The sequence below is a fragment of the Salmo salar genome, chromosome ssa01, assembly GCF_905237065.1.
Source record: "Salmo salar chromosome ssa01, Ssal_v3.1, whole genome shotgun sequence".
Classification (NCBI taxonomy): Eukaryota; Metazoa; Chordata; class Actinopteri; order Salmoniformes; family Salmonidae; genus Salmo; species Salmo salar.
The window spans coordinates 41,386,435-41,400,084 of record NC_059442.1 but is presented as its reverse complement, the minus strand read 5'-3'; the positions used below and the strand labels follow the sequence as shown (position 1 = coordinate 41,400,084).

The 13,650-nt window shown below is 40.8% G+C and overlaps 1 protein-coding gene across 1 annotated transcript in view; it reads left to right on the top strand.

Annotated features, from left to right (window-relative positions):
• The window catches only part of rragd (ras-related GTP binding D), a 38,167-nt gene extending 27,091 nt beyond the window's left edge, over positions 1-11,076 (top strand). Inside the window, exons 6-8 of the mRNA XM_014195134.2 lie at positions 1,150-1,292; positions 6,998-7,146; positions 9,478-11,076. Coding sequence (XP_014050609.1) covers positions 1,150-1,292; positions 6,998-7,146; positions 9,478-9,680 — 495 coding nt within the window. The 3' untranslated portion in view covers positions 9,681-11,076. The remainder of the gene's footprint in view (positions 1-1,149; positions 1,293-6,997; positions 7,147-9,477) is intronic.
• The last annotated feature ends 2,574 nt before the right edge of the window (positions 11,077-13,650 follow it).

Sequence of the window (13,650 nt, the reverse complement as noted above, 5' to 3'; positions counted from 1 at the left end):
CAGTGTCAACACAGATCATACAGAAGACACTTTACCTCATCAAACATCAGTAATCTCTTGCTGACCATATATTAGTACTGTATCTAAGATGCATTATCGGCATATGGAAAGAAGGTTCAAAAGCCATATGGGACATATATATTTTTGGGAGATTTTAGTTAATGGGAAGAATGTATGAAAACCTTGGCTTTGAAGCATTATTTCCAAGCTTTCAAGTAAGTGCTCTTTCATTCTCTCGCTCTCCCAATTCAATTCAAAAGGCTTTATTGGCATGGGAAACATGTTTACATTGCCAAAGCACGTGAAATAGATAATAAACAAAAGTGAAATAAACAAGCCTCTCTATCTCTCTCTTTCTCTCTGCCTCACTCCCTCTGCTTATGTAAATTGTTTCCAGTGATCTAATATTCACAGAGGAGAGGGAGACCCAGATGACTGTGTTAGTGCTATATCTTCAAAGTGTAGACTCTGTTGGAGTCCTTTTCCCACCACCGACCCCTAGTGCTCTGGAGTTCTTGGTTCCGTCCCAAATGGCACCCTATTCTTTATATACGGCACTACTTTTGAATGGGCCCTAGTCAAAAGTAGTGCACTATATAGGTCATAGGGGGCTATTTAGGACGCAATCCTTTTCATATCCCTGGTTGGTGCTCGGTGCTCTCTACTTTCTCTTCTTTGATTTACTTAACTTTGGTCCTCCCTGCCCCCCTTGGCCCCCCTGGCGAGCATACACCATGGCTCTCAACCTCACTCGTTAGTTCCTCTACAGGGCTTTTTGGTCTTGCCAAAATATATCCCTCCCTGCTGTTTTGAGTTCTTAGAAAGTAGAGCATCTCCAGTTTAGTTTTTGCCCCATCCTTGCTTTCTTTTTCCCCTGTGTGAGGTAGTCAAGTGTCGAATGTCGGAGAGAAAACACAGCAGAATGATGAACTGTTAAAAAGCAGCGGGTGGCTTCAGTGTTTTAGGGATCACCTGCTGGGTGGCGGCGAACTGTGGCAGTTCAACATGTAGAATCGTCAGGAAATTGATGGATGATATTCTAGTCGGAGACGATAGCGTGCCCACCTGCTGCTTCTAATCGCTCTGGTGTGTTTGCTCTATTATGCGTTTTCTAAGTGTAGTGTGTCATCTCTCTCCGTGTACTTTCAGAACTCGGGCATAGAGAAGGCCTTTCTGTTTGACGTGGTCAGTAAGATCTACATCGCTACAGACAGCAGTCCTGTGGACATGCAGACCTACGAGCTGTGCTGCGACATGATCGATGTGGTCATAGACATCTCCTGCATCTACGGGTGAGTTGAAAGTTGCGTGGAGGTACTGTGCCGGAAAAAAACCAACACATTTCTGTTGTATCCTGAGTATAATGGACCAACAAAGATGTTATTGTCTTGAGTCTCACCGTCTCAATCAGACCTTCTCACCAGGCAGGGCCCTTCAGTTCTGGTCCTGGGGACCCACAGGCTGTGCAGGGTTTTGTTCCAGCCCAGTTCTGGTAATAAAATTGTAATTTAGCAAACACTTTGCTCTCAGAACAGAGTCTGTGTGAATCCTGTTCTTCATACCCACTGTGTCTCTGTTCAATTTCACTCCAGCTGAGACACTAATTAGATCCTAATCTGAGTTCCCAGTCTGTTTTAGTAGATAGTTATTCTCTTTCACACACAAGCACACACACACACACACACACACAAATTAAGAAATCATGAGGACAAGCACACCTTCATCGACGTTATTCCTCTCACGAATAGCTGCATTCGCAGTTGAAATTTATATTCTCGAAATCTAGCCTTTATTGATATTGGGGGAAATAAAAAAACATTTACTTTCACTTCAAAGTTGTTTAGCAGACGTTCTTATCCAGAGTGACTTAAGGTTAGTCGATTAAATGAAGGCAGTTAAGACCACCACATCACAGTCATTGCAAGTAAAAAAACAAACACGTATTTGCACTCTGAGTTTATTTACATAGAGAGTTCATATGGTAATGTAGGTGGTGCTCAACACGGAAGGCACACAAGTGTATCCTTTTAAGTTGAGCCTTTTAAGCACGGTGTGGTGCACTCAAGAGTTCTGCTTTGCTTTGCAAACACCTCTCTTCTCCTTCCACCTGGCTGCCTGTCAGGGAGCTCTATTGCATCAAAACCTGACAAACACAGCAGGTGATCATCCGTTTTATGTCTCCTCAGTGTTCACCCTAGCCCTGAACACACCCACACGCGCACACACACACACCTCCTGTCCTGCCATGTCCTGTCCTCCTGTTCTGGCCATCAGGCTGACTGTCGTAGAACCTTCCTCATAGCCATGAGAGGACGGTAGTTAACAAGCCAGCCGAGGTAAGCCATGTGGTAACGTGAGCTCCCTCTGGGTCTGTTGACCCAATATGAACCAGGTCTGATGTGCCTTCGTTGGGCTGCTGTGCCCTGGCAGGGAGGCTGCTGCTGGGGCTGGGGATATAGGCCGAGGCCTTACCCTGGGCACTGCAGCTGTGGGTTGGGATGGGATGGAGATATGCCACGCTGGGGTTTAGGAGGGCTGAGCTGGGGAAGGCTGTTGACTGTGTTTACGCCTCAGGGTACAACACTCTAGATGAGATGAGCTCTCACCGTATATAAGTCTGGAAGACTGCACAGACTCTGAGATCTTTTCCAAGGGGGGACGTGTGTGTACAGTGACTTCAGAAAGTATTCACACCCAATGACTTTTTCCACATTTTGTTGTGTTACAACCTCAGTTATAAATTGTGTCACTGGTTTACACACAATACCCCATAATGTCAAAGTGGATTTTTAATTTTTTTTAAATTACGAATTCATTACAAATTTAAAGCTGAAATGTTTTGAGTCAATAAGTATTCAACCCCTTTGTTATGGCAAGCCTAAATAAGTTCAGGAGTAAACATTTGCTTATTAACAAGTCACATAATAAGTTACATGGACTCTGTGTGCAATAATAGTGTTTAACATGACTACCTCATATCTGTACTCCATACATCCAATTGTCTGTAAGGTCCCTTAGTCGAGCAGTGAATTTCAAACACTGATTCAACCACAAAGACCAGGGAGGTTTTCCAATGCCTGGTCTTTGGGTACCTATTGGTAGATGGGTAAAAATAAAAAAAGCAAACATTGAATATCATTTTGAGCATGGTGAAGTAATTATTACACTTTGGATGGTGTATCAATGCATCCAATCATTACAAAGATACATGCGTCCTTCCTAACTCACTTGCCGGAGAGGAAGGAAACCACTCAGGGATTTCACAATGAGGCCAATGGTGACTTTAAAACAGCTACAGAGATGAATGGCTGTGATAGGAGACTGAGGATGGATCAACATTGTATACTGAACAAAAATATAAATTCAAAATGCAACAATTTAATTGATTTTACTGAGTTACAGTTCATATGAGGAAATCAGTCAATTGAAATACATTCATTAGGCCCTAATCTATGGATTTCACATAGAATACAGATATGCATCTGTTGGTCATAGATACCTTAAAAAAAAATAGGCCTCACAATGGGCCTCAGGATCTCATCGCCGTATTTTTCTGCATTCAAATTGCCATCGATAAAATGCTCACTAACAGAGATGTAAACAAATGTTTGCACAAAAAATGAGAGAAATAAGCTGTTTGTGCGTGTGGAACATTTCAGGGATCTTTTATTTCAGCTCATGAAACATGGGGCCAACGTTGCGTTTATATTTTTGTTCAGTGTTGTTACTCCACAATACTAACCTAAATGAGTGAAAACAAGGAAGCCTGTACAGAATAAAAAATATTCCAAAACATGCATCCTGTTTGCAATAAGGCACAAAAGTATAACTGCAAAAAATGTAAAACTGCTAAAAACTTTATGTCCTGAATACAAAGCATTATGTTTGGGGCAAATCTAACACAACACATCACTGACTACCACTCTTCATATTTTCAAGCATTGTAGTGGCTGCATCATGTTATGGGTATGCTTGTCATCAACAAGGACTAGGGAGTTTTTGGGGATAAAAATAAATGGAATAGAGCTAAGCACAGGCAAAATCCGAGACGATTTGGTTCAGTCTGCTTTCCAACAGACACTGGGAGACAAATTCAGCAGGACAATAACCTAAAACACAAGGCCAAATAAACACTACAGTTACTTGGGCTCCTGAGTGGCGCAGCGGTCTAAGGCACTGCATCTCAGTGCAAGAGGGGTCACTACAGTTCCTGGTTCAAATCCAGGCTGTATCACATCCGGCCGTGATTGGGAGTCCCATAGGGTGGCGGTTTGGCTGGGGTAGGCTGTCATTGTAAATGTACATTTGTTGTTAACTTACTTGCCTAGTTAAATGTAATTTTAAAAAAGTGGCCTAGTTAGAGTTTTGACTTAAAGTTTTGACTTAAATCAGCTTGAAAATCTATGGCAAGACTTGAAAATGGCTGTCTAGCAATGATCAACAACCAACTTGACGGAACTTGAAGAGTTTAAAAAACAATAATGTACAAATATTGTAAAATCCAGGTGTGAAAAGCTCTTAGAGACTTACCCAGAAAGACTCACAGCTGTACATGTATTGACTCAAGGGTGTGAATACTTATGTAAATGAGATATTTCTGTATTTCATTTTCAATACATTTGGAAACATTTCTAAAAACAGTTTGTCCTTATGAACATGTAACGCAACAAAATGTCAAGGGGTATGAATGTTCTTGTAGGTGGGTAATTGTGTGTGAGTGATCAAGGCATGCAAATTGTGCTCCAATCATGGCTCTTGAGGTTTCACTGGACCGGTTGATTTAACTCTCCTCCAAATACTGGGATTACTCACATGAAGTTTGAACATCATTATCATGGGTTGCTTCCCAAATGGCACCCTATTCCCTATATAGTGTATATACTATGTAGGGAAAAGGGTGTTATTTGGGATGCAGACCCATGACAAAACGGCTGGGCTATTAACATTATTTAGAGGTTTAAGCAAGGATTTTTTCACCACATTCAGTTAATGACGCACTCCCCTGACCAACAGATTGAATGTCTGCTTCTTTTCCTAGTAATTACATTTGACATTTTAGTCATTTATCAGATGCTCTTATCCAGAGAGACTTACAGTCAGTGCATTCAACTAGTAAGGGAAAACAACCACACATCACAGTTATTGCAAGTAGGTCCTTCTTTGAAAGGGTCTTTCTTGGTTGGGGTTATCCTTTTTTTCTTTTCACAAATTATGACTCCATGTGAAACTGTACATGTTTTTTGCGTTGTTTTCCTCCCCAGTGACATGCAGTGAGAAACTATTCTTGGTTTGCAGACCTTATGTCAATGCACTCCCCTCCCCAAAGCTCCTGAAAGCATGGGATTAGGTTTCAGATTTTATTCATTTTGATAATTACCATTTGATCCGGCATCTGTTACATAGCACAGCTTTTTATCTTACGTACTAGATGGTGTTGGCAGAGGGGACACAGGTACACATGTACTTTGTAATTTTAATGCATGTAGGAATATACAGTAGATTATTTGTGTCTCTATATCATCTCAGGGAAAGCCAGTGTGAGGGTTTGTGCTCAGTTTAATATGGATGTTTGCCGGTGTGTGGGAGAACACATATCTGTAGAGTTATGTAAGTACTCGCACTCAAACCATAAAAAAGGAAAAACCAAGGAGGCAAGATGCAAAAATATACTTAATTTAATGTATGCTCGAAATGATAACAAAAGGTGCAAAAGTGATTTTTTTTGTTTAGCACTTTGCTCTAGCAACTTACATTTTTTTGACCATGGATTAAATTCTGTATATTTTTGTTTCTTGGCCTCCTTGGTTTTTCCTTTTCTTTGTCCTACGTTATTCAACCTATAGGCTATCAACTCTGACTTATAACTGCTGCTGCTACAGTATGCCATTGACTTTCTCAGTGAATAAATCAAGATGGATGCCTTAACTCTTCTACTTGTTTTTAATTGACTGTTATCACTGATTATGCAGATGGTGGCTATTGTGAAGGTTTTACTTGCAAAGATTTTGCTATGTGGTTGCACTTATTGTTAGTTGCTCTGGATAATATCTGTTAAATGAGCTAAATGAGTTTAGCCATACATGTGTTGCCTTCATTCCTAGAAATATTTATTTAAAAACAGTGTGGGGGGCTACAGTACATGACCTTATTACTTGTTCTTTGGTTAACAAAGAGAGAGATTATATGCCCTCACTCTAAGTCATCATCATCTCTCCAAACTAACAAGAATAACCCAGTTTCAGAAGTTAGAACAATTTTAAAGAGTAGTTCTTATTGTATGATTTTACACGATACTACAGTGAGTCCATGAGAATGAACAGTCCCTAAAGAGAACAGAGAAGAGAACTTGGGGAAAGGAACGGGAAATAGGCTTTATTTCGAACAGAATAAAAAATAATTTAAAAGGTAAAAAAAAAGGTTTAAAAAAACTCTTACCCTACGAGGTCCGGAGCCTGCTGGTTTTCTGTTCTACCTGTTAATTAATTGCATCCACCTGGTGTTCCAGGTCTAAGTTGGTCTCTGATTTAGAGGGAAAGAATGAAAAAAAATGCAGTGGAACTGGCTTCGAGTTCCAGAGTTGAAGATGAGGGGTCTATTGAATATTCATTGACTTGAACTGCTCCTTCAGTTCATTGGCCGACAATGTAAAAGCACAAACAAAATACATTATTAAACCAACAACAGCAGTGTTTCCTTTATCTCTGTATTCATTTTAATCCCAGTACTGGTATTCCTAAGTTTAGGATGTGCATACCACCCTCCTTTTCTACTTTGAATGAATTCTAGCCTAAATCTCACTATCTCAACCTTTATCTTCTCGCTCTCATCCCCTCGTTCTCATCCCTCTCTCCCAGGCTAATGTGGGACGAAGCAGGTACACCCTATATCACTCACTCTTCCCTGGTTCTCGTCCCTCTCTCATCCCTGGTTCTCTTCCCTCTCTCATCCCTCGCTCTCTTCCCTCTCTCATCCCCTTGTTCTTATCCCTCTCTCCCAGGCTGACGGAGGAAAAGGCAGGTCAGCCCTATGATAAAGAGTCCATGGCCATCATCCACCTGAACAACACCACCGTCATGTACCTGAAGGAGGTCACCAAGTTCCTGGCTCTGGTCTGCTTCCTCCGAGAGGAGAGCTTTGAGAGGAAAGGTAAGAGAGTTAGGGAGGAGAGCTTCAAGAGGAAAGGTGAGAGAGTTAGGGAGGATAACTTTGAGAAGAAAGGTAACAGAGAGTTAGGGAGGAGAGCTTCAAGAGGAAAGGTGAGAGAGTTAGGGAGGAGAACTTTGAGAAGAAAGGTAACAGAGTTAGGGAGGAGAGCTTCGAGAGAAAAGGTGAGAGAGAGTTAGGGAGGAGAGCTAGGTGAGAAAGTGTTAGGGAGGAGAGCTTTGAGAGGAAAGGGGAGAGAGTTAAGGAGGAAAGGTAAGTGAGAGTTAGGGAGGAGAGCTTCGAGAAGAAAGGTGAGAGAGTTAAGGATGAGAGCTTCGAGAGGAAAGGTGAGCGAGAGTCAGTCTTTATCCCAAATGGAACCCTATTCCCTTTAAAGTGCACTGCTTTTGACCAGGACCCAACCTGGTCCAAGAAGAACCCCTAGCCTTATAGGAGAATGTGCTGTGACTTTATAGGGATGAATTCTAACTTTGGGTGTTATGTGCTTGTACTAACACAAAGTTTTATGTTACATATCTAGTTTTTGGATGTGTCGTTGTCACTACAAAAGATTTTCCATGAAATGTCACGCATATCTCCTGTTAACACCAATGCATGATTTATTCAAAAATCTGAGTTAAATCAATGCATGATTTATTCAAAAATCTGAGTTACATTAATGCATGATTTATGCCAAGGTCAGAGTTAGCAAAGCTACATGCGCATATTCAGATATCACGACGACCAGACATGACATGGATCCACAAGTGCTGTACTGAATACCTGCTGATACTAGACCACCTGCTACTCTAAATAGCATGCTTCCAAAGGCTAACGACTAACCAGGATTGAAATATTTATGCTCCAGCCGCTGCTAGCATGTTGTGTGATCTGTGATGAGCACAGTGATATGGATTAATTGACAGATGGCAGAACATAATTAATATGATGACAATGTAAAGCAAAAAGCTGTATTGTCCAGGGACTAAATACAGTATCCCTTCTTACGCTCAGTTAACAGATAAACACATAAGTAATTAATATAAATTGCAATGGAAAGCCTATTATTCCATAGCCACTTTGCTCTCGCTCTCTCTCGCGCTCTCTCTCTCTCTCTCCTATCTCTTAAAGAGAAGAGTGTGGTTACCTTGGCACCGATGATCAAAGGCTCTCATCTTCCTTTTAACTTGTGAACTTGTCAATTCCTCCCGGCTTGTTAGATTGAGCCTTGGCTGTCTGCGGCAGCTAAGAGATTGGACGACAGATGACACACCACTTGTGATAATAGGCATTCATAGTGTTCTCTTTGTACAGTACATGGGAAGGCATGGCACCCAAACTATGGGAACAGTCATTTTCAAGTTGTATTTATCAGACTCATATAGCAGTCTCGGAATTGAGAGTTTAGGAGGCTGACAGCGAAGTCAGTGCAGGGTTGTGTATTTCCTGTTTTTTATTGTGTGTATTTTTATTCAACAGTATGGTCTTCGACTTTTTTTATGTGTTACATTTTAACATTTCCATTGGCATTGATAAGTCTTTCCCCATATCATATTTGTCAGCAGAACAAAAGCATGGAAGCTTCTTACATCTGGTAAACTGTTTGTCAACGAGTCACAAAATATCCTCTTTTCGCCAAAATAACAATAGGCCAACAATGATGAAGGTTACATTAATTACCTTATTATTATGTAGAATGTATGCATTAACTTCAGTGGTTATTACAACAGGTCAAATCATACATGTGATATTATTCAAGGTCGCATCGTGCATTGTTTCACCTGCGGTTTCAAATACTTTTACAAACTCCAAAACTTTGGAAGAATGGGGGTAAAAGTTGTCTTCAAAGCATGTATGAGCCCATAGCATCTGCATACTATTCCCTTGAATTGTAAAATAATATTTCAGTCTTTATAAGCGTTTTGACACTTTCAACTCTTTAGACAATTACCACTCAACAATGTTATATTTAGCTTATCTTCAAATTCAGTGATATAAAATAAAAACCTCTCATGTAAATAGCATTGCTCCAAACTTGCATATTTGACTATCTAAATAATTAGAGATGGCTAGGCTTTGATAATTTTACAGATACATTAAACATGTATTTACCTAACTTTAAGCTAACAAGCTAATGAGACAGAGATTTAAGTACATCATTTTGTGTTTCTTGCAATTGCAAATATTATCTGATTCACAATGTAGGATATTTTCGCTCATAATTGATATTGTGAGAGCGAGATGAATTTGTAATTTTAACAATCTAATAGCTATGGTAACTCTGCTCGTCCTGTCTGAATACTGATCTCATCCTATCTTGTCTTTATCCCACAGGACTAATTGACTACAACTTTCACTGTTTTAAGAATGCTATTCAGGAGGTGTTTGATGTACGAGTGAAGGTGCAGAAAAACAGAAAGCTCCTCAGCCAGAGGAGGTGGAGCAAACAGGCCCCAATGGAGTCCTTAGCAGCCAGCACTGAACGCCGCCCCATTGGTGGCATCACATGTCAATCAACCATCTTTAAATCAACATAAAATAAAGAGGAGGTGATATGTGAAGGGCTGTGGGCTGTATGGCCCCAAACACACTCAGGTTGTACAACGGCTGTACAACACATTTGGCACAAAGTTTGTGATACAACAGAGAGTAAAAAAAACACAAGATGTGGAGACACCAATCTTTAATAGTAAAAATTTTTGTGAAAGTGCAGGTCTTCACGACTGTTCAACAATCACTAATGGTTGCATTTCAACCATACAAACCAGCAGATATAGGATCTTAATTTGATCACTCTTGTTGCTGAGAACATGATAATTCACATTTCCTGTTACAGAAAGATTATTTTCCTGCTGTAGCAAACGGGCTCAAATTAAGATCCTACATCTGTATAACTTGGGCCAGAAGTTTTTGTCTAATCATACAAGACCTGACCCGGAAATATAAATATAAATAAATATATATATATATTTTATATTTATATATTTACCACATTTGTTACAGTTGACCTGTATGTTGAGTATCAGCCCATAGTAGGGCAAGATGAAGTTGTATCATTTTTTACAAGTAAGGGCCTGTAATGTCATTTAATATTGTCACTAATAATAGTACATGGTTATAGTCAAAGTAATATGGATGGGCCTTTTGAATACTGTAGAAGTAGGATGGACACTGAAATCACACTGGCTTCATCCCAAATGGCACCCTATTGCTTTTATAGTGTGTAAGCCCCATAGATCTCTGGTCAAATGTAGTTGACTATATCGGGACTTGGATGTCATTTGAGATTCAGCCATGATCTTTATGGAAGCAGCCCACCAAAGGAACAGATTGTAAGAACAGATGTTCATAAAGCTACCAGACCAGGTTCAAATACTATTTGAAATAATTTCAATCATTTCTGTGCTTGACTTACACTATATATGCAAAAGTATCTGGAAACCCCTTCAAATTAGTGGATTCAGCTATTTCAGCCACACCCATTGCTGACAGGTGTATAAAATCAAGCGCACTGCCATGTAATCTCTATAGACAAACATTGGCAGTAGATTGCCTTACTGAAGTGCACATAGACTTTCAACGTGGCACCGTCATAGGATGCCACCGTTCCAACAAGTCAGTTCATCAAATTTCTGCCCAACTAGAGTCTACCCCGGTTAACTGTAAGTGCTGTTATTGTGAAGTGGAAATGTCTAGGAGCAACAATGGCTCAGCGAAGTGGTAGGCCACACAAGTTCACAGAACAGGACCGCCGAGAGCTGTAGTGCGTAAAAGTAATCTGTTCTCGGTTGCAACACTCACTACCGAGTTCCAAACTTCCTCTGGAAGCAACATCAGCACAAAAACTGTTTGTCCGGAGCTTCATGAAATGGGTTTCCATGGCCGAGCAGCCACACACAAGCCTAAGATCACCATGCGCAATGCCAACTGTCGGTTGGAGTGGTGTAAAGCTTGCCGCCATTGGAGCAGTGAAAACGCGTTCTCTGGAGTGATGAATCATGCTTCTCCATCTGGCAGTCCGACAGACTAATCTGGGTTTGGGGATGCCAGGCGAACGCTACCTGCCCAAATGCGTAGTGCCAACTGTAAAGTTTGGTGGAGGAGGAATAATGGGCTGGGGCTGTTTTTTATGGTTCAGGCTAGGCCCCTTAGTTACAGTGAAGGGAAATCTTACCGCTACAGCATACAATGACATTCTAGACGATTCTGTGCTTACAACTTGATGGCAACAGTTTGGGGAAGGCCCTTTCCTGTTTCAGTATGGCAATGCCCCCATTCACAAAGCGAGTTCCATACAGAAATGGTTTGACAAGATCAGTGTGGAAGAAATTGACTGGCCTCCACAGAGCCCCAACCTCAACCCTGTTGAACACCTTTGGGATGAATTAGAACACTGACTGCGAGCCAGGCATAATCACCCAACTAATGCTCTTGTGGCTGAATGGAAGCAAGTCACCGCAGCAATGTTCCAACATCTATTGGAAAGCCTTCCCAGAAGAGTGGAGACTGTTATAGCAGCAAAGGGGGGACTAACTCCATATTAATGCCCATGAGTTTGAAATGAGATGTTCGACGAGCAGATGTCCACATCCTTTTGGCCAAGTAGTGTAGCTTGCCTGTTGCATTGGAACCAATAGAAAAGTTCAGTTGTGCAAACCCCGTCCACCTGGCTCCATGCAGACTAAAGCAAACTCTCAGTATTTGAATGATGTCAAATAGTATTTGAACTCAGGTCTGAAAGATAGAGAAGAGAAAGAAGAGTCTCAGAATGTCAGCTAACTGAATGTCAATAACTATGTTTTTAAAAGGTGCTTTATTACGTTTTTCAGGCACAATGCAAAGGCAAGATCAAAGATAGCAATAAGGGTTGTTCAATATAACTATGTACCCGTCCTTATAGCTATGTTTATCATCTGTAATGTTAACTGTACATCACATTTAACTGTAACACTCCCATTCAAATAGTATGATATGATAACTTTATTGTAAATTTATGTGGAAATACATTTTGTAAGGTCAGCATACAAAATACACAAATCAGTACTCTCTAAAACAGCAGAATGCAATACAAAAATGCTGTATTGCATTATGTATGTATTATTATAGTGTATTGATTTTGTGTAGCCAATGCAAACATCTCTTTCCATGCTTTATACAAGATAACATATGTCAATTATAGGAACACCAAATCTAAATGACTAGCAATTACAATCGACAGTTTAAATCACAATTGTGGTGTCTCAAAGTAGTTCAGTCACGGCATCAATACTACTATTTGAGCAATGCTAGAACGTTCTACCAACACCTTGTTGACTTTGACAAGCAATTTGCTCTTGAAGCCTGTCTGCTTTAAACCAATTATTTTTACCCATACTTTTATTACTTTACTAATTTACTGAACCATTTAATTTATTTTAAATTCTATTTATTTATTTTGTTCATCAATAAAATAAGATTTGTTTACGTTGCTGTATCTCATTGTCACCTTAATCACAACCCATTAGGAAAAAATGGATGCATTCACAACATATTTCCACATCATGAGTGTGTGAGAGTGTTTTCTTTGCCTGTTTTCATCTGTTAGAACAAGTATTCTGTCATCATTATGACTGCACCATTGGGTCACTAGGGAATTACGCAATTTCAAGGTTGCACAGATCACACACATTGTCTCACCACCCACTTGGAGCCCTATGGGAACACACACCACGCTAACCCCACAGGAGATACCTGTACATTGTGTGAGGAGGCTGTGTGCGTGTTTCTGTCTGTGTGTGTCGCGAGGTCAAACATGGATTGCGCAACAGCTGCTCTTTGCTGGACAGCCACAGTGTGTTATCGTCTGCACTACAATGTGTTATGTAAGGCAATTTGATGTTTCAAATGATAATCCCCCACACAGCACAGGGCCAAAATCCTCCATTCGGCTAGAGCACAACCCAGCTGTGACCTCCGGATTTTTCCTGTTACTTACTCACTTACGCGCCACTCATTGTTACAGCATAGGAGACGAGAGCCACACACAAACACAGCCATCTGATGGAGCCGAAATAAAATTTACAAAATGAACAAGCAAATGTTAAATATCTCGGGGGTTGCGTCCCAAATGGAACCCTATTCTCTAGGTCCTGGTCAAAAGTAGTGCACTATAAAGGGCCACATCACCTGTAAGGAGCCTCAGACGTGTTCGATGATGTGGGTGGGCTGGCCTCATGCCTGTCAGTCAGTAGAGGACTGTTTGAAGAGCGTCCCTGAAGTCCCTTACATAGTTGGAGAGAGATTGCCAGCGGTTCATAGAAAGGGGGATACCCAGACATTGCCTGACAAGCAGAGGCAGAAGGGTGGACTGTGTCTGCGTGTGTAGAGATGTTTGCTTTGTATCCTGCTGCTGGTTGGGAGGTGTGTGTTGTGTGTCAGAGACTGTCAGTGTAGATCAGGCTGTTTCTAAGGCCTAGCTAGCTGTCACACACACACACACCGTGGGGAGTTCTGCCAGGGTTCTAACTC